Source organism: Aspergillus alliaceus, assembly GCF_009176365.1.
Source record: "Aspergillus alliaceus strain CBS 536.65 unplaced genomic scaffold BDW43scaffold_33, whole genome shotgun sequence".
NCBI lineage: Eukaryota > Fungi > Ascomycota > Eurotiomycetes > Eurotiales > Aspergillaceae > Aspergillus > Aspergillus alliaceus.
In genome coordinates this window covers 236,825-261,011 of record NW_022474716.1, presented here as the reverse complement: position 1 = coordinate 261,011, position 24,187 = coordinate 236,825, and the positions used below count along the sequence as shown (strand labels likewise).

At 46.1% G+C, this 24,187-nt stretch overlaps 8 protein-coding genes across 8 annotated transcripts; 5 read left to right on the top strand and 3 right to left on the bottom strand.

The window, feature by feature from the left end:
• Positions 1 to 14: 14 nt before the first annotated feature.
• On the top strand, positions 15 to 757 carry BDW43DRAFT_135874 (uncharacterized protein). The gene has a single exon (XM_032038256.1). It carries the CDS (start codon positions 140 to 142, stop codon positions 587 to 589), a length of 450 nt encoding a protein of 149 aa, XP_031898490.1. The 5' UTR covers positions 15 to 139; the 3' UTR covers positions 590 to 757.
• Positions 758 to 2,063: 1,306 nt separating this feature from the next.
• Positions 2,064 to 3,204, bottom strand: BDW43DRAFT_135862 (aromatic alcohol reductase). Its single transcript, XM_032038255.1, has 2 exons — positions 3,062 to 3,204; positions 2,064 to 2,996 (listed from the first exon to the last, which is right to left on the bottom strand). Exons 1-2 carry the CDS (start codon positions 3,086 to 3,088, stop codon positions 2,130 to 2,132), a joined length of 894 nt encoding a protein of 297 aa, XP_031898489.1. The 5' UTR covers positions 3,089 to 3,204; the 3' UTR covers positions 2,064 to 2,129.
• Positions 3,205 to 3,725: 521 nt separating this feature from the next.
• Positions 3,726 to 5,925, top strand: BDW43DRAFT_312871 (fungal specific transcription factor domain-containing protein; the record flags this gene model as incomplete). Its single annotated transcript, XM_032047459.1, has 6 exons — positions 3,726 to 3,766; positions 3,826 to 3,893; positions 3,952 to 4,514; positions 4,565 to 4,722; positions 4,780 to 5,325; positions 5,388 to 5,925. 6 exons carry the CDS (start codon positions 3,726 to 3,728, stop codon positions 5,923 to 5,925), a joined length of 1,914 nt encoding a protein of 637 aa, XP_031898488.1.
• A 649-nt stretch (positions 5,926 to 6,574) lies between these two features.
• Positions 6,575 to 6,949, top strand: BDW43DRAFT_312870 (uncharacterized protein; the record flags this gene model as incomplete). Its single annotated transcript, XM_032047458.1, has 1 exon — positions 6,575 to 6,949. One exon carries the CDS (start codon positions 6,575 to 6,577, stop codon positions 6,947 to 6,949), a length of 375 nt encoding a protein of 124 aa, XP_031898487.1.
• A 1,319-nt stretch (positions 6,950 to 8,268) lies between these two features.
• Positions 8,269 to 10,097, bottom strand: BDW43DRAFT_301590 (uncharacterized protein; the record flags this gene model as incomplete). Its single annotated transcript, XM_032045075.1, has 4 exons — positions 8,269 to 8,571; positions 8,865 to 8,868; positions 9,691 to 9,881; positions 9,945 to 10,097. 4 exons carry the CDS (start codon positions 10,095 to 10,097, stop codon positions 8,269 to 8,271), a joined length of 651 nt encoding a protein of 216 aa, XP_031898486.1.
• An 8,342-nt stretch (positions 10,098 to 18,439) lies between these two features.
• On the top strand, positions 18,440 to 19,769 carry BDW43DRAFT_320670 (uncharacterized protein; the record flags this gene model as incomplete). Its single annotated transcript, XM_032049130.1, has 4 exons — positions 18,440 to 18,770; positions 18,860 to 19,055; positions 19,129 to 19,430; positions 19,499 to 19,769. The coding sequence occupies exons 1-4, from the start codon at positions 18,694 to 18,696 to the stop codon at positions 19,767 to 19,769; spliced, it is 846 nt and encodes a 281-aa protein (XP_031898485.1). The 5' UTR covers positions 18,440 to 18,693.
• A 356-nt stretch (positions 19,770 to 20,125) lies between these two features.
• On the bottom strand, positions 20,126 to 21,787 carry BDW43DRAFT_301588 (ergosterol biosynthesis ERG4/ERG24 family-domain-containing protein; the record flags this gene model as incomplete). Its single annotated transcript, XM_032045074.1, has 11 exons — positions 20,126 to 20,215; positions 20,325 to 20,356; positions 20,411 to 20,487; positions 20,517 to 20,732; positions 20,811 to 20,927; positions 20,986 to 21,029; positions 21,070 to 21,098; positions 21,154 to 21,317; positions 21,351 to 21,473; positions 21,531 to 21,691; positions 21,752 to 21,787. The coding sequence occupies 11 exons, from the start codon at positions 21,785 to 21,787 to the stop codon at positions 20,126 to 20,128; spliced, it is 1,089 nt and encodes a 362-aa protein (XP_031898484.1).
• Positions 21,788 to 22,790: 1,003 nt separating this feature from the next.
• On the top strand, positions 22,791 to 24,054 carry BDW43DRAFT_312867 (major facilitator superfamily domain-containing protein; the record flags this gene model as incomplete). The annotated part of the gene is made up of 5 exons (XM_032047457.1): positions 22,791 to 22,829; positions 22,891 to 23,205; positions 23,280 to 23,396; positions 23,477 to 23,872; positions 23,932 to 24,054. 5 exons carry the CDS (start codon positions 22,791 to 22,793, stop codon positions 24,052 to 24,054), a joined length of 990 nt encoding a protein of 329 aa, XP_031898483.1.
• Positions 24,055 to 24,187: the final 133 nt, after the last annotated feature.

Here is a 24,187-nt window from a genome sequence, read left to right as displayed (position 1 = left end):
GGGGTGGCTAGTAGGCAGAGAGCCAGCCCATGTCTGGTAGTTTGCCCCATGCGTGACCCCTGTTTACCTCCAGCGCCCAGGACTACATTTTGACTCTCAGCTCTCATTCGGACTCTTTGTTCCTCAGAAAGTATTGCTGATGTCTCTTTCTCGCGCCGCAGCGCGATTGTCAATATTGAGCCCCCAAGACGGGCCGAGCCGCTGCCTCCGAGAAAACTTGCGTCCTGCTTCTCCAAAATATGCGTTGAAACGGCACCCCGCTCGATGCATTGTGGACCCAATCCAGGAAGGCTCCATATTCCGATTAGCTACGCGGGAACCTTGCAAATTGTTTTTATCTCCCCGCTTCACCCTGTCAGATCGAGAGCTAACTGCCACAGTGATAGGACATTGCCGTATTCCGGCGGCTCTCTTCTCTTGCGCACGTCCATTCCGAACCTCATCGTCACGCATGATCCGCCGTGCTACACCGAATGATTTATCGCAGTATTCGACAAAAAGAAAGGAATCGCGCATAAATTACCATCAAGAAGATCCACGGTTCCTTCCGCAACGACACCGGCCGAAGCTACACCAAATCTCGCCATGAAGCAAACGCTGCCGAGCAATACCTTTGCCCCAGTTGAATAGTTACCACTACTCCAGTATCCTTTGACTTGGCGCAACTGCATATCCGCTGCACACTGGCTGTCCGTGCCAACAGAGAGGGCATTCAGCTATTCACTGGAGGGCATCCGCCTGCGCCCACATCCGTTGTCTCTCGTACGAGCTGCTCCTGTTTCTCGAGTATATTTGAACGAAATAACAAGCTGACGCTTGCCATGTCTCTAGATCACCCATGGTCGATGTAAAACCAATGCCATGGTAAGTATGTGCCGCCTTCTGACACTGGAAATGTTGCTGATGTAGAGAGGTAATGTAAGAAAGCAACGTCCTTGCTGCCAACAAACGTATTCGCCGCTACCACCAACGCGACCCGGGAAAGGCGTGCCGCGCCACGTGAATGCACCGCGATCCCTCCCGCGGCACGCGTCCCATGGAGCCGCAGGCCGATCACTTGATCTCAAGGCCCAAGGTGCGTTGGCTTTGGCGACATGCCCATACTATGGGAAGGATGGACTCACCATATCCACTTGAGGTTCGAGATGTAGGCAATTCTTGTACGTATATATCAGAAACTTTCCGAGGAAATGACTTGGAAAGCCACGCTAGTTGTGCTAAGACAGCATGATAAGTCGAGATCTGATGTTCCGTCCAAGGTACAAGTGAACGCCCGGTGCTGGAATTGAACCCGTGCATCGTTTCAGGTACGCCATTTCAACTGGGCCAAAAGGTAATTCAGACGTGGCAGGAAAAATTTTGCTTACTTATTCTCACATCATCCCGTGGGGAACAGCAGCTGCCATATCTGAAGTCGACATTTTCAGCTCCAGCAGCGTCGCTCATTCGGCCATACCAGGAGGAAGTAATACTTGGGATAATACTTGGGAACCGATGGATAGATATAGTTTAGCGTTTATAGATTTAGCTAGTGGTTTTTCTCATAGCAAGGACATCCGAAGAACCTGGCCAACCAGGAAAAAGTATTGTACCGTACGTCAGGTTCTTGCATAATGCGCTGCTCAGACTCTTCCACGCGCATCTAAGAGGTAGGTACCTTTTGACCACTGCAGTGGGTGGTTTCCTGGATAGTTGATTCTTTTGAGACTGTGGGCTACAGTAAGGTGTTGCCTGGCTTCTACGCTTGATCGTAAAACACCAAGACTTTCTTAAGGGAAGCTGTATAATCTATGGTGGTTTCATTTGGTATAGACATAGTACCATTCCTGACAGATATACAACACGGACAAGCGAACAATCAAATCCTCATCGTCGTCAGAACTGAGCCCGGAGTCATATTGACATGGATCTCGCTCCTTTGTTTCCTGGACAGTAAAGAAGGAAAAAGAGTGTTACAGGGACATACCACAGCAAAAGTCCAGAGAATTGATGATTAATGAGGTTGTTCAACCATGAGAGTTTATTCCAATCATGTTCTAGCGGGATCACGTAAGTATTCCCGTGATTAGAGAAGTAGGAATAACATGAGATATGGACTGTTCACTCTAGCAAGCATGAAAGGATACAACTTAGTTCGTGCACTTAGTCACAATGTCTTCGAGTTCCTCCTCTCTCAGATGTTCCACACCCAGCAAATCGTTGCTAAGACTCTCAACAGGGAACAGGCTGCCGAACCCTTCACCGAAAATAGCTCGCCGGAGAAAGTTGAAAACAAATACTGCTGGGTCGGGGTTTGGCTTGCTGAGTTCGGCAAAACCATGCTTCTCCAACTCTACCGTGCTAATAGACTTTGTAGCGAGTTGTTTGCCCGAGATTTTCAGCAGCTGATTCTGAGAGACATCAGCTTCACGTATATACACTGTGCGGTTCTTAGTGGCCTCAAGATTGTTGATTATGCCGCAAACTCCTTTGGCCACTCCTGAAAGCGTAGTGGTACTGAATTTTCTATCACCCCCATCATATAGCTCAGCTTCTGGTCCCTCCCAGTTCAGCAAGAACTTGACCATAAGACCCCAGTCGAGGAAGGGACCATTGATCTGGATAGTATAGGAGAATTTCCCACCGGACTCCCTGGACTTCTCCTGGAGGTATTTTTGAACAGCAATCTTGTCTTGGTAGACAGGTAGCTTGGCCGCATTTTCATTGGTTGTGTCGGAGCCGAACTCCGAGGGAATGAAGCGCTGTACCTGGGCAGCGACAGCGGCGTCCACCAACCTGAGATGTATGTCTCGAGGAATAGCTCCGAGGGTGCTGATGACCACTTCTTGACCATCCAGCGCTGAGGTCAAGGACTCCAAGGAGCTATAGTCGACTGCTACCACGCGTGCCTGGCCGAAATTGCTGTTGTCATCACTTCCAGCCCTAGTCAGGACGGTCACCTCAAAGCTCGCCTTGAGCAGAGCTGTGAGCACAGCCGGGCCAAGATTGCCACTAGCCTGCCAATGGATAATATTAATAACTCTATTTGTATGTGCGTTAGTGGGAGGATCGTTGTACTAACCCCCGCAATTGCTACTCTTGGTGACATCTTTCCACAGGTGGCGTTTTACTAGTAGAACGCTTTGGCTGAAGAATAACCAGAACAAATATGTTGAGAATCCTTTAGATGAAGTTTGTTCCTGTGGATATCTGGGCAGTCTTATATAGTCTTACTCCAACAGTAGGTATCTCAGAAGGATGCTCTAATTGACACTGTGGATTCGTCATGACGTACTATGAAATGCGGGAAATGGCAGAGCCGAGAGTCCGGAAAACCTTAACTGGATGCATAAAGTCCTTCGAAGGAAGGATAACTGTGCATAGCTCATATAATCGCGTCACATGATTTCTTGTGCTGTGCAAAGTTTTAGGAAAGTAACTGTGTTTGGTTAAACATGGATCAGGCATAACTAATTCCGCTTAGATTAATAATGTGCGGAACTGCAATATCTCGTCCTTTTAGTGCCGATCCTTTGCAATAGGAGATATATTCCCTTACTCAGTAAGCTGGGCAGGCCAGGTGCGAGGGCGCTAAACTTATTTTACCCGACATATTGGCTGGCTTCAATGGAAGTCTACAATGTTCACGCCTACGTTTCGGACCTTCCAAGCAGTCTCCTCTACTCCTACTACGTATAGTTTTAATGTCATCCGCTGCCATTGGAGCTGACCTACTCCATTTCAAGATGAGTGAACATGATTATGCAGACGATGATCTTTCGAGACAGTACGAGCTCCCCCTCAGCCGCCGCCGTACATCACTGGAATACTCACCGTTGGTGGTAGTGCACCCCTCCAACCGCTCATTGATGCGCTTGATAATAATACCTCATCCGGTAATTTAATGGAAGACTGTTGGTTTGCCCCTATTGTGGAACGATGCCAAACTAAAGGGTACTAATATCTAACCAGGTAGCGACTCCTGTTCACATAGTCCTCTGTTAAATACTCTTTGTTCAGGATCTAATGCACGCATCATCTCTCCCGATATAGCCTCTTTTATCAAAGAAGAAGTCACGAAATCAGGACTGGATTCATTGTCTCCGAATCTGGCCAACATCATCCTACGAACTCCTATTACTATACCTCAAAACCATCCAAGCAATGCGATGCTTGGTTTTGAGCCGCAGAACAAGAGGATGATGCGAACTCCCCTGCCATCAGACAGCGAAATCCAAGATCTGCTCAGCACCTACTTTCGGTCTTTCAACTCCCTTTACCCTTTGTTCCAGGAGCCTAGCTTGAGAAAGTTATTTCAGGAGGCGTTGGTTCTAGAAACCCATCTCGATGCAGGTTCCTGGGCATGCATTCATGCAGTCATGGCTATATCGTATAAGCTACAGCTATGGAATACATCTACTCCTGGTCGCACCGTTGATGCAGCATGGATGTATTTCAATGCTGCAGTGCGCCTTTTGCCTGACATTATCACTTCGGGGACAAGTCTAAGAAATATCCAGGCTTTATCAATCATGGTAAGGTTGTCTTGCCTGTCTCTCGTTTGTGTACTAAGCATGATGGTCAGTCGGTCTTTCTGCAAGGCTCGATGCACTTCAATAATGCCTTAAGTATCCTGGGGATCGCCGTCAATCAAGCCTCCGGCCTTACAGAAAGCCTAGAACCACATTCTATCATTTCAGAAGAGACAGCTACCCAGCATGTTTTATATATTTTAGATAAAGAGTATGGATATGCACGCCGCCCGATTTTGCGATAGGACAGAAGAGCTGATACGGTTAGGTTTTCGTTTCAGTCTGGACTTCCATCGCTCATCAAAAGTCAGTATCCTCTGGTACAACCGATGCTGGAGAATAACTGCAAAGGCTTCGTGTCTGGTCAGTTCGGAGAAAGTCAATGGTTCTTGCAGCATTCCTCTTCTCTCGCCACGGTTACAGAACATATATACCGGGCGCTCTATTCGGCAAGTGCGAAAGATGAACGGCCAGAATACCTACTGAAATTGACGGGTGGTCTGGATCTGGAACTGGAGATATGGCGAAATACCCTCCCACCTGAAATATCATCTTCGCTCAGCTGCAGTAACGGCGATAACTCTCCACACAGATTTCCAACAGCGCTGTTAACACTGATGTACAACAACTGCCTCATTGCTATTCATCGCTTAGAGGCCATTCACTGCCCATACACGGGTTTACTGTCGCGGATAGAGCCATCTTCTCCACTCCTTTCTTGCATCAGATCATCCGCAAGGAGACGAACTGAGGCAGCGCTGGCTTCAATACACCTCGTTCAACATCTGGCTTCATTCGACGATTGTCCATTCTGGTAAGTAGAATTCTAGCTATGGCGATGCGCTCAACTTGCATAATAACTTTCTTGCCTACAAGGCTTATACCATCCTATATCGTCGATGCCGTTCTTGTTCTCCTGACGTCGGTCATTATCGATACAGACGATATTTACACCCTAGAGATTTCCCGTGCTGTTGACTCGGCGGTAAGCTTTATACAATTGGCGAATGATAGATCGAGCGGCGAATTCAGCCAGATACTTCGTATATCGTCAGGTGCGGTCGAAATTGTGAGAAAGATTTCACGCAAGAGAAACGACGATATTGAAGCAAGAAGAAGAGCACAAGTCGCCATCCAGAATTCGCTGAAAGAACTTCACCATGTGAGGGAAAGACGGCGGAATCAGAGGACAGTCCAAGGAAACTCAGAGCTACCTAGCATATGCCGTCCTGCTCTGCCAAGTGCGAAATCGGAGACCCTGCTCGCTACAGCATTTGCTGCGCCTCAACCACCGCACGAAGGTATACAACTAGATCGGCCGTCTCAGAATCGTGGAAGCGGCCTTGAACCGGGAACACACCCTGGGCGATTGGACGTTGATATAAGCTGGGAAGATTTTATTCTTGATATTTAAGTACCCGTTAGTTATGGCCATAGTTTGCACATAGTCATCCCCATGCACCATGTGGGGTACGGAGCAAGACAACAAGCAAGCTGATCTAAGAAATGAGAAACAATATGTGTGTGATATTGTGTAGTGGGCAAGGATACGGTCAGGCAAATGCCTCGGGAACTCATACGTGAACTATTTATGTAAAGTGATAAGAGGAACATTGTGCGAGTGACACTAATTACTCTAAGGGATTATACATGGCCAGAAAGGAATCTTCCTCAAATCCTCCTGTTACTCATGCTACAGTGGCATTGAAAATCTCAACATGGAGGGTTTTACTTCTCAGTTTGCATACCCCTCCGTGAGTAGGCATCCATACTCCATTTTTTCGCGGACCCTGTGTTTATTTCCGATCCAAGGCATTCTAGAGCGGCCTCATTGAATCAGTTCAGCGCATTGTGTTTCAGGTGTCAATAAATGCCTGGGTTATGGTCGGTATCCGCCCCAGTCATACTCCTCGGTTGGCGATTGAAGTCTTGAGCAGCCAAGAGCGCTTTTCCGCTTCAACTCGGGATTCCTGCAGTCATACGCGATACAGGCGATGTGATCTACAGGCAATGAAAAGGCAAACTAGACCAACATCGCCACTCTTAATGCGGATCGATGAGCGATGAGGTGGCTTCCTGTTCGGTCTGTTAGTCTCATTTGTTTGGATTTTTTGACCTACCGTAGAGGCGTACGTCTACACCGATTTGAAGCTCATCCAGACACTCTGAAAGCCGCCCATGCATTGTCGAGAGCCTACCAAGGTGTCCTTGACAGAAGCGAGATATTCGCACGCCAGTTCGGAGTTAAGCTGAAAGCTGACGCGCTGGAGGAAATTATTAGACGAGCATTTACAAGTGAAAGTCCTCAGTTTGAAGACGCCAACAACGCTGAAAGTGGAGACTTCAATCTTAGCTGGGTGCATGTTGTTCGAGACGTTGATCCCAAAGAGATTCAGAGAAAGCCCGACGGCACCTACCAGTGTGTCACGCTAGGGTAGATGATCAAGCTGTCGGAGTCCGATTGTGCGGCCTTACGAACTGGTCTTCTTCAAAATCTGGCCATCCCATGGCCGCATCAAAACGATGTCCAGGTTGAATTAGACACAGTTGCTTCTATCGTCGCAGATTTGACCAGGTGGGATCAGATTGCATACAGAGTAAGGGTAAATCTGAATTATTACAGTTACCGGCCGCGTATAGGCGTCTGACAACTAATAGTTATTGACCGGAACCATCACGTCGTTGAGTTGCTGAACGAACAAACTGAAATGCTCAAACTCCTTCGACAAGAGTCCCTATGTTAACGTGCACCTTCATGCAACCGTAGGTCTGCTATAATGGAAGCCCCTCCCTTGCAATTCGACATGAATCAAGAACAACCGACGCTGGATCAAGAAGATGTAAGTACCAGTGATGCCGACCAGGATGGACATACAGCGATATCTCACAGGTACACGATAGCTCTCACATCAGCCGCGTCAATCAACCGCAGAGGTATCCTAGCGATGTACAACTCATATCTTCAAAGTTGCAATGCATTATATCTTCTCGCGAGGCCAGTCTCGTTCCTTGGACATTGGAAGAAGAGTCCTGTTTGTTGCCTTGGTTGAGCGCTCACCAAGATTTGGACTGGCCGGAAAAGGTGAAGGAGTATCTTCGCCAATTTGGCATTTTCCGCCCAGTAAGAACCATACAAAGGAAAATGCGTGAATTGGAAAACCGAGAATTGCGCAGCACAAGGAGGGCTCAAAAACGTCAGAATCAGCAGAGTGGTGCGCTGATGATGCCACGTCCTATACTCGACGGCCCTAACGCTGGGACAAGTCCACAATTGCAGATGGCAACTCCACAATCCATACGGCCACCTCGGCATACAGCAGCCGACGTTGTATATATGCAGTCCACCTGCCCCTCATGATGAGAATAATAACTTTATACCTCTGGACCTACTTCAACATGAAATTTGCGAATGCGAATGCAAATACGAATATTCCAAATCTTATGAATATGTATTCATGCCGACCCCTACCTGGTTTAATAATAATGAAATGAAAATGAAGAGTACTTTAAGCTCTTACTCTTAGGCAGGATTGACAGACATTGTGACATATAACATCACATATTAGCTTAGCCCCAAGTTTCTATTACATTGCAGCGAAGGATCAAAGTAGCAATACAAGCTTTATTGCTTCTAAATCATGTGCTAGCAGAGAGGATTGTCTTCATCCAAAATAACGCAGCCGGCTTAGCCGGCTACTAAATAGATATAGAAACAAGGCGAGACAGGCAGATAGAAGTCGCAAAAATCGTGTGATCTTTACTTGTTGAATTCCGCTGGACAAATTCCTGGTTCTGGATGAAGTAGTTGCTCCAAATCAGTCACATTTCTGCCGTCCACACCCTTAAATTTCTTCCTAACCTCCTCAAAAGCCTCTGGGTCCATATATTTTCCAAAGAATTCCAGCATCTTTATAATTTCTGCCGGGCTTGATTGCTTATAATCTATTACCTCGCCACTTGAGCTAAAACTGCGGATTACTCCATCAGTAGCAAGGTGGGTGAAGCCTTTGTTTGATGGTGAGTGTCTGAGGAGTGGAAAGGGCGATGGCTCGTCGTCTTTCTATTGCGGTGTCAGTATCGTACAGATGCAAGCTGTCAGAAATACTATTACAATGCAAGACATGATTCAAGTGATCTGTTTGTGTGATATGATGGGGATCTCTCGGTTGTACTGTGTAATAGAGAGAGGATAGTTGAAAGGAGGCGAAGACTTCTCTGAGAGGTGTGGCTCACCTGAGGGGAAGTTGATACTTAGAGCTAATGCGGAGAGGAAATGCTCACATGATGACCAGTTGTCACTTGCCCTGAACAGGGGTATAAGAGAGCCTTTAAGCTACTCTGTTAACAAGGTACTTTCCTAGTTATACACATGACCTCTTCAGGCAAATGTCTCATATGTCTGTACTATACCTTACCAACGGGTTCATTGGACACCCACCACTCAATGCACTCATCTTGCCACTAAAACCTAACTTATATTTTCGTTTAGAATTATCACTTGCAAATCTGTAGGATTCTGATACAGTTTGTCCATTATTCTTAGGTGAATTAAATTATACAATCATGACAACTCAGTGAAGTACAATAAATGGCATTGGTAGGCAAGTCAACTAGAAAACAAAGCATGGGGAACAGGTGAAGGTATTCACAGGCAGCTGGTTAGTTGAAATGCACACTCACTGAGTGGTGAGCATGTAACCAGTGAGTAAACAATGTCTGCCTCAGGCGCCAAGGTGTTGACTCCTGGAACAATCATCACACATATAACCCATTTCAATCTGGACAATCTGATACATTGGACCTTCACATCTAAACATTCAGCGTACACCTTTTATAAAGGTCATTTAGACAGTTGCACAGATCCGACGGCTCTGGTTTTGACTAGATCTGAGGAAGGCTTCGGCAAAGAGATGAGTGAAGAATGAAGATAGGTCTGTACCATCTAGGATGTGTGTAAGACCATCGTTTATAAAGGAGTAAGATACTGGAACAACTGTGGGAAGTACTAGCCTATCTATGGAGGTGGCAAGGTGCGAGGGCAACAGAAAGTATGCTTCACTAAATGCAAAAACCTGGTGCTCCTGGATAGGTCATATCCACCCTATAACAGACTCTGCAGCCCATGAATTGGCAAGCTGGATCATCACTGCAGAGTTGGCCTCTGCAGTAATAGTCAGACTGTTGAAGAGGGTCGGGAGCGCTCTTAGACTGAGGTGCCTGATGAGGCATGGGATTTCGAAGCTCAGCAGGAGGGTCAAGTAACTTTTTCTTATCTGTAACTTGACATCCGTCAATATCATCAAATACAGCGTGTAAATGATCCGCTTCCTTCTTCCATGGCTCTAGAAGGTTCGCGAGCAGCTGCTTAAGCTGGTTATTGGTCAAGGGAACATAGTCAATAACGGATTAATTCTTATCATAAGCTCGTGCCACTCCGTTGTCCGCGATGTGGACATATACATGAGGTCCTGATTTCAACTTGGCCATGGCATCGAAAACATTGATGCCCTCCTGAGCAGCTTTCTTGGGAGCCGCGAGTGATGATATTGCCATGAGGCCCAGCACTGCAAGGTAAAATAAATGCATGATTAAGAGAAAGGAATTTGTTTAAGTTTGTCTTTGTAAAAAGATTCTTAGATTATACTTGAGAAGTCAGTGTTTGCTTTAGCTCTGGAAAAGACAACTACATCTCCTGGCATGTCAATCAAAGTATTTATACCCATATTGGCCATAAGATATGCCTGGACTCGCGCAGATGACTGAGACTCTCTGGAGTGTAAAATATTAAATCTGGCACTATGGAGAATAGAGACCACCTCTAGAGGTAACCGATCCCAAAGCTAAATTGCTTAAAGTCCATGCTGCCAAGCCGTTGGAGGTGGAAGGTTGGGAAATACTGGTGAGGGGTATGCGTTTTTGTGACCGAGCGCAATGCCAGCGGCCTCTAACTACTCCGGAATACTACATTCCCGACCCGACACTCTGGGTGAGGGTGTGATAGCGACGCATTAGTCTGTGGATCAGAAACCTGGGCAGGCGCCTTCCAATTTCATAGGTAGGATTTCAGCGGACCGGCTCGGAACATGAGGCGAGCTGAACCCAAACGCATATAAAACCAACAAGACAACAAACCAAGTCCTCTTTGGACAGTGTTGAATGATAACTAAATTAATCAGAAACATACTAAGATGCAAAGGTCATCAGAATGGCCTGACATTCTTTCCCAACCTCTTTCTGATTTCATGCGTTTCATTTGTTATTGACAGGGGTTCATGGGCTACTTTTCCTCCCGCCGCGGCTTCTCTTTTTCTTGGGACAATTGTGTAAGAGAAGATGGCTAGGAATAGTCGACGCTTCCTGATGATTTTTCGTTATTAGCAGGGATCTTAGACACCCGCACTATGTATTGGGTTTCGCAAGATATCCATCTAAATGTAGTAAGGGACTTGGTATTCACAGGTAGGGCGGAAGAAAGTACTATCTCTAGCCCTTAGCTTCCTAAGACTAAGTAGGACTATTATAATACAGGCAATGATCCTTGCCCTTTTGTATAGTGCCACCTATCAGCCAATAATGGATCCTTGCTATTGTTGGGGGTGGTAGTGGAGGTTAAGGGCTTTTAATGTTTGGAACACAGCAGTGAGCGGAGTTTAGTATACAGTTGGAAAATAAATAATAGTTATGCATGATTGACACATGATCAATATCGAACTTTTCTGGTATGCTGTAATGCTGGGCCCAGGAAGCGGAACCTGAAGTGTCAAGCACTATGCTAAACTAGGTAATATATCACCCCAATCATAATCTGGGCAGGAGGTGTGTGCTAGTCCCAGGGTCTAGAGCATACATCAGAACAGGAGGCGAAGTGATGGTTCTTGCAAGAATTGGGTTAGAGAAATCAACCATCTGTAAAATAATGGTGCCACGGCCTCATTTCAGTACATACTCCACAATTTACTGGGGTTATAGCATGGGTAATTAGATAAGGCATTTTCATTTCCTCTTCTTTCTCCCGGTGAATCAGCCCTTTTATGGTTGTATTTTATAATAGAGACATTATTCTCTCAACAAATATGATCATGCGACTCTGTTGTCAGTGATGTGAAAATATCCCTCAGAGGTCCATTTTCATTTTACCAATAGCCTCCCCAACTTAGCAAGTACCTTGGGAACTATAAGTGATGATATCACTCTTAAACCTAGCACTGCAATTAGATTAAAATATATATTAGAAGATAGGATCTTATTAAGCTTAATTTTGTGTAAAAAGGTCCTCAGATTATACTTATAAACCCAGTGTTTATATATGCTCTGAATAAGATAACCACATCTCCTCACATATCAATCAGAGTATTATATATATATATTGCCTATATAACTCAGCGCTTAGTTTGTTCTCTGACTTATTATTCCTATGCCTGTAGGCTGACAACTTGGCAGGGGTTGTAAACTCCTACATCGGGCACTATAGAAAAGTATCCTGTTTCTCTTAGCCTAAGATTAAGTACCACTTCCAGAGCCGGCCGATCCCACCCCCGATTGCTTTAAGTTTATCCTATCACAGTGTGGGAGGCGGGAAGATGGAGATTACTGATAAAAAGTACAATTTCTTGTGAACTAGTGGTGCAACGACAGCGACCTCCTTGACTTAGAATACTACAGTCCGGGACCCGACATTCTGGGCAAGAGTGTGATAGCTAAACATTAGCCTGGTACATGACCAACTTCCGACTTTTACATGTTACCTACGAGAGCGGGAAGTAGAACTTAGAAAAGTCTCAAGCACTATCCCAACTAGGTAGCTCGTTGCCCCGATCATAACCAGAGTAGGGTATAATTCTAGTCCCATGGCTTCAGAGCGCGAATCAGAGTGGGTGAAGAAGTGTTGGTGATCCTTGTAAGGGTAGTATAGAGAATGTAATAGACCTAGAAAAGTCTCTGCTATGAAACACCAATGCTCGAGGGCTGTGTCGGCTCTTGTGACTACTCCCACCAGAAGTGTTCTACCCAACGTGAGAAACGCTGAAGCTACGTCAAGTGGATCGGGATTGAAATCCTGGGATGAATGAGAGAGCTCTCTGCCAGGCTGGTGGATCCTTTTATCAAGTGACAATTGGAGGGCTAATCCAGGGTTAATATGCAGCCAGGCAGACTAGGAAGTGAGTTCCAAGTACTATTGGTAGCACTAAACAGGGGTCAAGATTCACGGAGATTCATCCCAGGCTACAATACATGGATTACTGGGTCAGGAAGGATCGCCTCTTACCCTGCAGGCGCCATATGTTGCTGCGACCCAGGAAGCTAGGCAGCTGTGTAAGATACCGAATCCACCTTTTTCAGTCCTCGCCAGAGGGAGTACGCAAAGTTTCCGATGTTACGAGTGGCTTATTTCGCTGTGCGGGCCTGATTAATCTACCTTTATCTTTTTTCCCGGTCAAAGTCGAGAACTAAATGACATGGTATTACCCAGTATATCTAGGTTCGGTAGGCTATCCTTCAACAGACCATACAGCACGCGGTTTTCAAGGTAGAGGTAGACAGATACAGAATTCGTAAAGCAATAGATTAATCCTAGGTTGGAGGGGAAGACAGTTCTAGTCTCATAAGGGCGAAATATTACGCGAAAATAAGAAACACTTGATTAGGAAGCGATGTACCATGTAGTACCTCTACCAATTATACCACATTTCCCTTCTGGATCACTAGTAAAAACCATTTGACCATAACAGGCACAATACGAGTGATCTTCGACCAGCCGCATCCAGCTCCCCATACGACAGACCGTGCAGGGATTTTACTTAGACAACTGTTTTTAAATATAAAGCCAGTATTCTTCCTGGAGCATCTAGCAAGCCAAGCAGTAACTCTGAGTAATATAATCCTGATCCGTCTACCCTTCCACTCTCTATCTAGCCTCAACAGCCGGCGTGAGAGTACCCTGTCACATATAGCACCATACAGGCTATTAAGAATAGTGTTAGTTTTAATGAGATCTCTTTGCTGCCTCTCCCGCGGTTAAGAGCTCGCGGTCACAGGACAGAGAAGGGTAATCTACAGCCATGTGGCTCGCTGCCTTCTCCTAGTCACAATCTGTGTGGCTCTGGTTGTACTGTATTTATCCACTTTCCCTTCCAATATCCCATCCATTGATTTAGTTGCTACTTAGTATATGGTTTCTCCTGAGCATGGTCTCTGTTGACAGGCTCACCCCTCCCGTGCATGCGAATGGGCTGCAGCAGATACAAGACAGCTGGAAAAAGCCATTGGATTCCATTACAGCGCTATCCCCCTAGCCCAAGAACTTTAGCCAGGGCATCACACCCGTCAGGTGCTATTCACACAATAACTACTGGCATAAGGTCCCACTGTTCGATGCGCTCACCGCTGGTTATATAGGTGTAGAGACAGATGTATAGCTAGATAAAATGTTCCATAATCTACTGGTAGGCCACCAAACCTTGTCCTTATCAGCTGACCGCACTCTACAGTCTCTATATATTAAGCCCCTGATCACAATCCTCACCCGGATAAATCAGGGCGCCAATATTTCTGTCTCCAGGTCTGGAGTTTTCAAGACACTTCCTAATGCCAGCCTAACACTCCTGATTAATATCAAGACCGACAGGCATACTTTCTGGCCCGTGGTAATAGATTAACTAGCCCCCTTACATGCCGGTGGCTGGTTATTATATTGGAATAGGACCGGCAATGGGCTTGCCTGGCGGCTAATCATAGTAGTGGGCACTGGGAATACCCTATTTAAGCTAGTTAATGCCGACACCGAATACAGGGACGTGTTCTTTGATGCTTCACTGGATTAACTTACAGGCAATGCCAGCTTCACCTCCAATAACTTATACTACGCAAGCGCATCGTTAAGGAAAGCTGCTGGAATTATCTGGCCCTGGGGCCCAAGCAGACACCAGAGACCATAAAGAGGATAATCGATACAGCCGCCGCAAGGGGATTAGTGTCATAATTCTGGGGTATACCCGGGTGGCCGGTGTATCTACGGATGAAGCTCTGCGGATTCTTGGTAGAGAGCGGGATTGGAACACTGAATGTGGATAAGTTGTTCGAGGCGACGCAATGGATTCGTGATAGGTGCACTGTTGCAGGTTGGGTGTTATGCTAAGTGATTTGACAAGTTGGGTCGCGGCACTATTTTTTCTTTTATAGTTATGAATTGAGGCTTGATAAGGCAAACTATAGAGCTTTATATACGAAATAATCTCCTAGAGAACAGATTGATTTCCATCTTCCTCTATATAAACCTTCAGGATTACAGTTAGCATGACTGTTGGGAGGGGATTTTCCCTAAGTTTATTGGCGAATTTACTGGGATGCCAACCAATTAGAATAGCAATTCTCGCGTCTGGACCACGGCCAATGCACTGGTGCCTCCCTTGCAGCCGCTACTAACAGTGTAGGCCTTTGGAGCGGTCTGTAGCAGATGGTTGTGTTGCTGAATCACCTCCTCTCTTGTATTCGCGATAGTGATTTCTGGTGGCTTCGATCATAGGGGCACGGCCATTGGCTGGATCGTCTCCAAGTGGAGACTGTCTCAAGCCTGGAGGAGTATTTCTCTGCTGATAGGACACACATGTCTTTTATGATCATAAGGGGAACATCAGGCTTATCCAGGGCCCTTGCGGCGTTAGAGACGGCGAGTTCAATGGCAGAACTCGAAAACGCGCTAATGAGGATGTAAGTAACGCTAGTCGTCTGAACATTGTGCGGGACGAAAGTAGCTGCGAAGGCTTTCACCGCACTTGCAATGATGATACTCAAGGTGACTCCAAGAGTGGTTTGAAAGAGTATGAGGGTATGCGCTAACCCCAGACGAGAGCCGAGAGATTGTGTCCCTTTATCCCAGTTGTTGACACTTCGAAGATGGGGAGACGGAACCGTCGACGCTCCACGAAGTCCGCACCACAAAAGGTGTGCCTCAACCCTAATGACCTACCCTTGTTTGACTGCAAAGGCCAGCTGATTACCGTTTCTTAATTGTCCGTAGGGTCAAGCAGATATCTCTGAGGCGCAGGTTCTCGAACTAACGATGCTGGGAAATAATATGTTCGCGATCCTTCAACGTCTCGCGCAAGCGAGACCTCATTACCGTTATGATTTGAAGGAGATGATTATATACGACCCTGCACTGCTTGACGAAATCTTAGATGGCCCACGATTGGATGTTATTCCGCTCGACCGTCTCCCTGTCCGCTTCGAGTCCGGCCGACTAGTGCCCCAGCCAGGTGATGAGGGACGAATTAAGGAGACGCTCGACTCCTTATCAAGAGACCAGGTTCAGAAATTCGCACAGTTTATCCGCTGGATGGAGTCGGCAATGGATTCATTTTTAGCTGCCTGAGGAGCGGCAATTTCTAGGCGGATTCATCGATCGCATGGGAATCAGGTTTGAATGTTAAGGAATACATCAGTGTCTCCATAGTTGCCGATTACTACGTATACACTTTATTCCAACATTTTTTGGCGAGTAAATGGAAAATACACATGCCTGTGCTAGATCAATGTATGAAAACATCCTGCGAATCACGTTCGCGGATCGTTGGCAGGGAATAAAGTGCCTTCGGAGGTTCCAAGACTGGTAGTGATCAACAGAACAGAATCAGAGGGTCGAAGCCGCAGCGGGGTCGATGGGTGCTTGGGCTGTCTTTGACCCGGTACGGCGGACTGAACAGTTTTGGGTCCCCATACGACTCAAAAGCGGCGCGGCACGTCCAGCATTAGATAAGAACAGGCACAATGTACGGGCCTAATTATGCTGTCAAGAATAACTTTTAATTTCTTATTAAAGTAAAGTCAGGAATAACTCCTTAATTCTCAGTAAATATTACAAAAATAGTAGTGACTCCTAAGCTGGGATCTCTAATTATATTGCCAGTTCAAGAAGTCCTGCGGTATATAATACTATCTGAAACTCTAGATACTCCGTTATATATTAAAAATAATCTAGTTATTAATAGATTCTATAGTCAATATCAGAAGTAGCCTGATTAGGGAATCAAGGAGATAGTAGAAGAGTAAGAATCTTTAGGCTATTTACTTAATAGCTTACTCGCTCTTGAGACTAGATAAGATATCTATAATTTATAGAATAATAGAACTGCTCGTAGAGGACATTATCAGGTTATCTAAGAGAGCAACTGTAGCAGATCTTCTAAAGGTGAGTGGAACTCCAAACAGATCACTGGCACCCTGGCAGCCAACTTATCAAGATTAGCATTCCTATGCATTAGCCTGGGACCGTGGTGTCTGCGCTCGATAACAAGTTCTAGGAAGGATGATACTGGCCTACAGCAGGATGAAGATATAGGAATATTTAAGGGGTTATTTCAGTGCATTTTTTTTGGGCTACAGATTTTTGGAATTTTTTTTAATACACCCTTGGCCATGCTATGTGTGAAGAAGTTAAGTATCAAGAGTGGTGCTGGATCCTTGTGCTGGCATAAGAGTAATTTCCAGTTTTAAACCAACGAAATTTAGAAGCGTCCTTGTCTCTAAGCTATATAATTACCTCATTCTACAAATCAAGCACATACGACCATAGGGTGTGGAGAACAGGGCTTCCCGTCCGCTCAGCCGTACTTAAGCCACACGCCGGCCGGTTAGTAGTTGGGTGGGTGACCACCAGCGAATCCCGGCTGTTGTATGTTTTTTCTCTTCCTAGAGAACAATAGGAAAAAGATAATCCTAGGACCGTCTAGATATAGAGTATTATATTAATAGCTATCTATATCTCGCCTTTGTCGGTTGAGTGAGGTATATTTCTAAGGAAAATATATTTCCGCACATTTTAGAGCATCGACATGCTCCTGTCTAAAAGAAGTTAGTCATATGCTGCTAGAAGAACCAGTAGAAGGCCTACTATTAGATCGAAGACGATATTGAGATTAAATTAGAGTTATCCTACGAGCGACCCTTCATAGCGAGCTAGCGGGACCTTACATATATAAAATCGTCCAAAGATTTTGAATTCCTTAGGCTTAAAGTTGTCATTTACTATAGGTGACAAACCACTGGATTATTCTGTAAGAGACAATAAACTGCAAAGTGGCTTTATTACGTGGCTTGTTGCCGCACTATATTTGCACAAACAAGAAATTCTGGTGTTTGATTGAATCCCCCACCAACGATCAGGAGAGGTATGGACGGAGTTAGCTATTCCAGCGATATAAAGAGAAAGTACCGTCGATTCATTTTCTTCTTTTTTGCTCTTAACTTGGAGCCTTAGTATGCACAATCGTCGACATAAAATGAGCAATGGGGTATATCTCTAGCTGAGGCAATCTTGCTTCAACTTGGATATCTTAGCCCTAAAATACGATAAGGATATTAAGAAGGAGATAAGTAAGTCTATACGCGCCGGAAGTTCGGCGCCAGTGAGCCAAAGCTATCAGCAGCGGGTCAAGAAGGTCAAACGTTGGCTCTTGGGTTGCATAAACTAACGTAAGTTGCAAATGATAAGGCCTCTGGGATAGTTTGGAGACTCTGCGATGCCATGTTAAGTTGAGTGACTAGGCTTGTTGTCTTCACGATGGCTCCTGGTCAAGGGTATAGAAAAACCCCCGGGAAGGATAGCTCTAGCTTTGTAGGTACATTACTCCGTCTGGTGCAACGTTTTACCGTTCTGGAACTGAACATATGAGAAAAGGCTGAAGCTATTACGTATCTGTTTTGGGTTGGAAGACCGGAAGATCAGTGGTAAGGCTGCGACCAGCTAGTCCCCACTGTGGACAAGGCCGCCAAAGTGGTCTTTGACGATACAACTTGACACTCTAGTCATGAGTTCCATGTCATGCCAGACTGTTGCACTCGGCAAACTAGCCTCGCGTCGGAACCCACAGGCCGCTGTCAGAAGAATAAATTTCTCCACGGCAACGAATAAAAGGCCGTAGATTGGTGAAATTATGACCGTGGGCAGTTAGAAGACTACGTAACTGAGGTGCGCTAAGAACTAGCAGCATGAATATCATTCGCCATGGATCGTCGGTCGGATTGTTAACGGGCGGCCACAACAGTTTGGAAAAAAGGAGGGGTAGAAGAACTCTGCACAGCGAAGTGGGGAGCCATAAATAAGAGATAAAGTCCTCCTCTGGTCTGAAGGCTTCGCTTTTCCTACCTCTTAATTGCGACCGCCGCAGACTTCATTTGCTCAACTATGTCGCGCGAAATTGACAGGCTGGCCGCGCCCGCGGAAAAGAAAAAAATGCGGCTCATTGTGGCCAGCTGCAGTAGGTGAGGCACTATTCATGCCGGAGAGGATAGATTAATTTTGTTTGATCGCAAGGTAAAGGGTGCTTTTCCAGCTAACTGAGGAACCGCAGGACAGGTACATTGGGCCTTCATGAAGCTCTGGAAATGCTAGGATACACTCCTTATCACATGATCGACCTGATGTTCAAGGGCAGAAAGCCTCATATGAAGGTCTTCACGGAGGCTATAACAGCACACCACAATCGTTTTTCAGGTATCAAGCGATATGAGACACCGGATCTCGAAAGGTGGATCGGCAACCATGACGTGAGTTAGACCCCTATGCTGAAATTGCGTGCCCTTATAGTGGAAAACCAAAGTATATCCTAACAATGCCCAGTGCTTGATGGAGATGCCAAGTTACATCGGCATTAGGTCCCTAAAAGGCTATGTGGACGACCCCGACGTGAAGTTCATCGTAACCGAGCGCAATCCCGACAAATGGGTGAAGTCCATTAATAATACCATTGGCGTGGCTGTAACGCAGGCCGACATGTTGCCGATGAATGTCTTTAAGCGCTTTGATTCCGAACTCGGCTGTTTTTTCCACCTGGCTCAAGTGATGTACTGGGCGTATTCGGATGGGACAAACCCAGGCCACCCGAACAATGAAGCAGCTCTCCGGAGGAACTACGTAGAATAGTGAGTAGTTTCCTATCCATATCTCTCCTTATACCAACATGGATATCACTGACCGTCCGGAAACACAGCATTCGGGATATAAAGGCGGCCCTTCCCAAAGATAGGCTTTTGGTTATCACACTTGAGGACGGTCTAGATTGGGAACAGATTTGCCCATTCTTAGATGTACCAATCCCCAAGGAAAAGTATCCCCGTGGTAATGAACCGGACAAGTTTCATAGAATTATTGAGGACTATGTAGGGCCCAGGGTGAAAGCGGCCATGTTAAACCTGGGCGCACTGGCCACCGCCATAGTTGGAATAACGGGATATTTGGGATGGAGATACTATCATTGTTGATTCATCCTCGCTATTTAATGCGTCGAATATCCTCGGAAGGGGGAAGGCGTTATGGCTTGTTATAAGGTTGAATTAAAGTAGGTTGATGGGGTTACTTAAATTCCACTTAGAGTCACCTCAGGCCGATGGCGTGATTTGGCTTATTCAGTGCTCATTCGACCACCTTGGCACTTCAGGTATACAAAATTATCTACACTCTTGAACACAGTTAACTGGTTGTCTACCTGTCAGAGTAACGAAATAATATCGGATAGATGATGTATTGTAGAGAATTTGAGGTCCTTGACTACATCGTGAGATAAAAGGACAGTACAATGCAATTATGTATAAGTAGTAAACCGAGGCTATTCTAAACGTTAAAAAAGCCCTGGAATCAACCACCAACAGACCAATTGTTTGTATCGCTTCCACCACAACCCGTACTTGGCAGGACAGCGCCTCTCATCCTGATAGCAGCGATAGACCAGCAAGCCCAGCAAGCCCAGCATCCAGAGGACGAAGATGAGAAATGCCACAACTAGCACATGCACAAAAAGAGAATATAGTATCATTGACATAATTAGGATACCGGACGATACCCCAGAAGCCTGTTATATGTTAGCAGTTACCTGCTTGCGTCTGAATAGGTTGCTTATACATACCAGAAAATAGTAACAGAGACTCGTGGGATTTACTGCCGCTCGTAGTGTACCGAGCCCAGATCACACGGGTGGTTTTCCTGCGATTTGGCCGTTGCCCCGTGTCTACCGAAAATGGTATCTTTGATGATTTGACAATCGGAACAGTATGTAGCTAAGAATGCCTGATACAAGGAGAATAATGAAGAGCAAAGGTGAGGGGTGCACTGGGTGTGAGGCGAGGTATTGTGCTTGTGTAGTGTATATCACAGAAAGCCATACAGCGGAGCCCCAGCCTAAGTAGAAGCCGAAGTGACTACAGGCGTTGCCAATAGTCCAAAGATACCTGTCGGTAAAGTCAGTCAGTTATTAAAGTGTTCGACGTGCAGAGCGGGATCCAGGGACAGTGGTAAAGCTTATCTACCATTTTTCGTTAACCAAAAAGTCGGCTATGTATAATTGATGTAGTCTGATGACGAGGGCCATCGAATTGGAAAAGGTGCAGAAGAGACAGCGTTGTTGTACCACGATGCAAAGACCGCTTGCTCTCATTAAGCAAGAAAACAGAAAAGGAGCGAATCTGATAGGCAGAATCCTACATAACTACCCATAAATTCATGCCCAACCAGCCGATTTGGAACAGCTTTGAATGCCACTCACACCCCAGCCGAGGATTCAGTTACTCCGGCCAGAAGGTCATGGAAAACAGAGCCTACGTGTGCCAAATAATCTTGATTTTGCCCACGGCGCAGATACTATGAACTCACCATTTAACCGCCGATCCTGTGTTGAGGTAAGTATTATATATCCCTTTAACAATGCTAGCACTGATACTAGCAATCCATACATGTTGGCTGCCATGAGCACCGCTGCCCAATATCGAGCCACACTTACAATGGCCTGGAATACTTCTACATAAATTATGGAGAGGCTGTGCCGACCGTGACAATCTAGGACAATAGACTATTTATCCTGTAGGGCAAATAATGACCTCCTGGAGTTGGGGGCCCTGTGGGCGATCTTTCCCGGAAGGACTGAAGAGAGCGCCGCTTGGAACACCAGCCAAACACCATAGCCAATTATAGGACTCAGTGATAGATCATACAGGTAATCCTAAAAGAATACAATTGGAGAAGGCGATGACAGAAAAGCAAATGCTCCTTGTAACGAGCCATTGAAATTACTGAGACTGGTGCAAACGAAGAGAACAACTATAGTAGCCGAGAGTACAAACGTCAGACTGAGGAAGCCGGAGAGAAGTGTGACATGCATTCGACGGCCCCAGTGCCTATTTCCTTCATATTTCTCTAGATAAGACAGGAATGTGTTTTGTCTTTTTTTTTTTTTTTTTTTTTTTCGGTCGACGGTTGTGGAGATGCTCGCTATTCGGCTTTGCAACATGTTGTTCAGACTTTCAGCTTGCAAGTAGCGTATTTGTGGCCACCGAGTGGATATTGACCTGGACGGTATGGCAGAACATGAAAATTATAGTATGTATCTCTGGAATAGAAAGACGAGAATGTAACCAGTCACATTAGCGGCAAGGTAGAGGGAGGATTTGACATTAGATATTCGTGAATCAGGGGGATATGCTGAATATATTAGATTTTGTCTCTCCCGTAATGTATGCACTTGTCCACGCCAAGATTCGTCTTTTCAATAGAAGATATACCCAGAATCTGCAGAATAATGTTTTAGTAAATAATTTAAATGTAACCGACGAAAGTATTCTGGACGTTTGTCGGAGAGTCAACATGTACGATTTCTTAGTGAGTAACCGCCATTTCAAACTTATACAAGGCAGGGTCGGCCCAATACAAGTCATGCACCCTATTAACTATACTCTGGAGAGATATTCCTCCCACGCGGTCTCTATTCCGTTGTGGGAACCCGCGAACACAACCCCTTCGGCGGCCAAAGACAGCGCATTGCCATTGCCCGGTCTATATATCTACCCATGCCGAGTATCTATTTACATATTTGTTTATCTTAACGAACAATGCTAGACTGAACGCCAATTATTTCTATACTACTGCCATCCAACCGAAGGGGGTCCACTTGGTACGTAGGCAGAGATAGAAAGAAAGATGACGAATCAATAGCAGAATTATACGAAACGCAGAACCATTCCGTGACATTCCTACTCTCGAGGAGGGTAGTTCAGTCAGTGTTCTACTGCCGGAGGGGTAAAAATAAACCAAGGACTCCGTACATAAGGGTTGGTAAACCGAAAATGACAAGGACAAAAGGTAGTCTCATGTACGAATAAATAAATGGGGCGCCTCCCGCAGTCTAATCTCTGCTTGAGTAGGTCTGCTAAGAGTTGATCGGGGAGTCGAACCCTGCAGCCATAGCTTCTTTGAAAAATACTTCGTTCCTCTCTACTGTTCGTCTCAGCTTGTTCATGGTTGAACTGTGCCTTGCTGTCTTCCTGACCGGCATGGTAAGCAACGCAAGCGATCGGCCGATATTGTTGAGGCTGACAACTTTTTTATTTCGTGAAGGACCAAATGATTCTTGCGACGGTGGCTCCTACGCTGACCAATGAGTTCCATAGCATTGACGATCTCGGGTGGTGGACCGCTGCTTATCAGTTGATGCTGAGCGTTTTCCAAATACCATATGGCAAGCTGTACAGTCTATTTTCGATCGAGATCATATATCTGTCTGCAATCAGCGTCTTTGAATTGGGCTCCCTTGTCCGTGCCACAGCCCCTAACTCAATCGCCATGACCTTTGGGCGCGCGATAGCCGGTGCTGGAGCGGCGGGCATTTTCACAGGGGGGATCAGAATCCGCCGGTTTGATTTCATGGGAATGGTAACTATGATGGGGGGCACCGTGTGCTTGCTGCTAGCGCTGCAATGGGGTGGAACACAGTATCCTTGGAATAGTGGGAGGATCATCGCACTATTGCTGGTGGCTGTCACACCCATCATTGGTTTGCGCTCCTACAGGTGTTTGCCCCCGGGTCGAAGACCCTCCCTCGCAGCGTTGCGAGTTATGCATTGGTATGATATGCCGTCGAATACGCGATGTGTACCACTGGTGGGATCTACGTTGCTGTGCTTTACATTCCGGTGTGGTGCAGGCCGTGCAGCACAAATCAGCTCTAGGCTCTAGAGTCATGCTGACACCGTGGATGGTGGGCTACGTCATATTCTCCTTAGTCGCAAGAGTGCTGACTAGCGGAGTGGGCTACTACAATCCACCTATGATCCTAGGAACTACCCTTGCCAGTGTTGGGGCGGGTCTCGTGTCAACCTTGTCGACCGGCACCTCCAACGACTCATTGGTAGGATTTCAATTCTTGTACGGCGTGGGTGTTGGACTAGGGTTCGGCCAGCCCAGTTACATCGTGCAAACCGTGCTATCCGATGAGGATATCCCGAACCGGGTGACTTTAATTACGCTGGTGCAACACTTGAGCTCGGCGATCTTTGTCGCCCTGGGTCAGGGAGTCTTTCAGAATATCCTCGCCAGCAGCGTGCGGTCGTTGGCTCAGGAGACGACCATTCGAAGCTGACGCATCTTAGTGCCACGCAGCTCGATCAGTTCAACAAGCAGAATACGCCTTACGAGTTAGATGCTTACAGTACAAGGCCGATTCCGCTGCCAAAGGATCCCGCATTCATCCTTGACCTGCTGAAGCGGGGCCCAATGGAGTAGATCTTCACTTTGTATCCGAATAGAAAGAGCAGAAAGAAGGCGACTGCTCAAGCCACCGTGATCACCAAGAAGATGCTGGAGACGATGGCAAACCAGGACCGTTTGTGGAATGCAAAGATACGTCGGTGGAAGA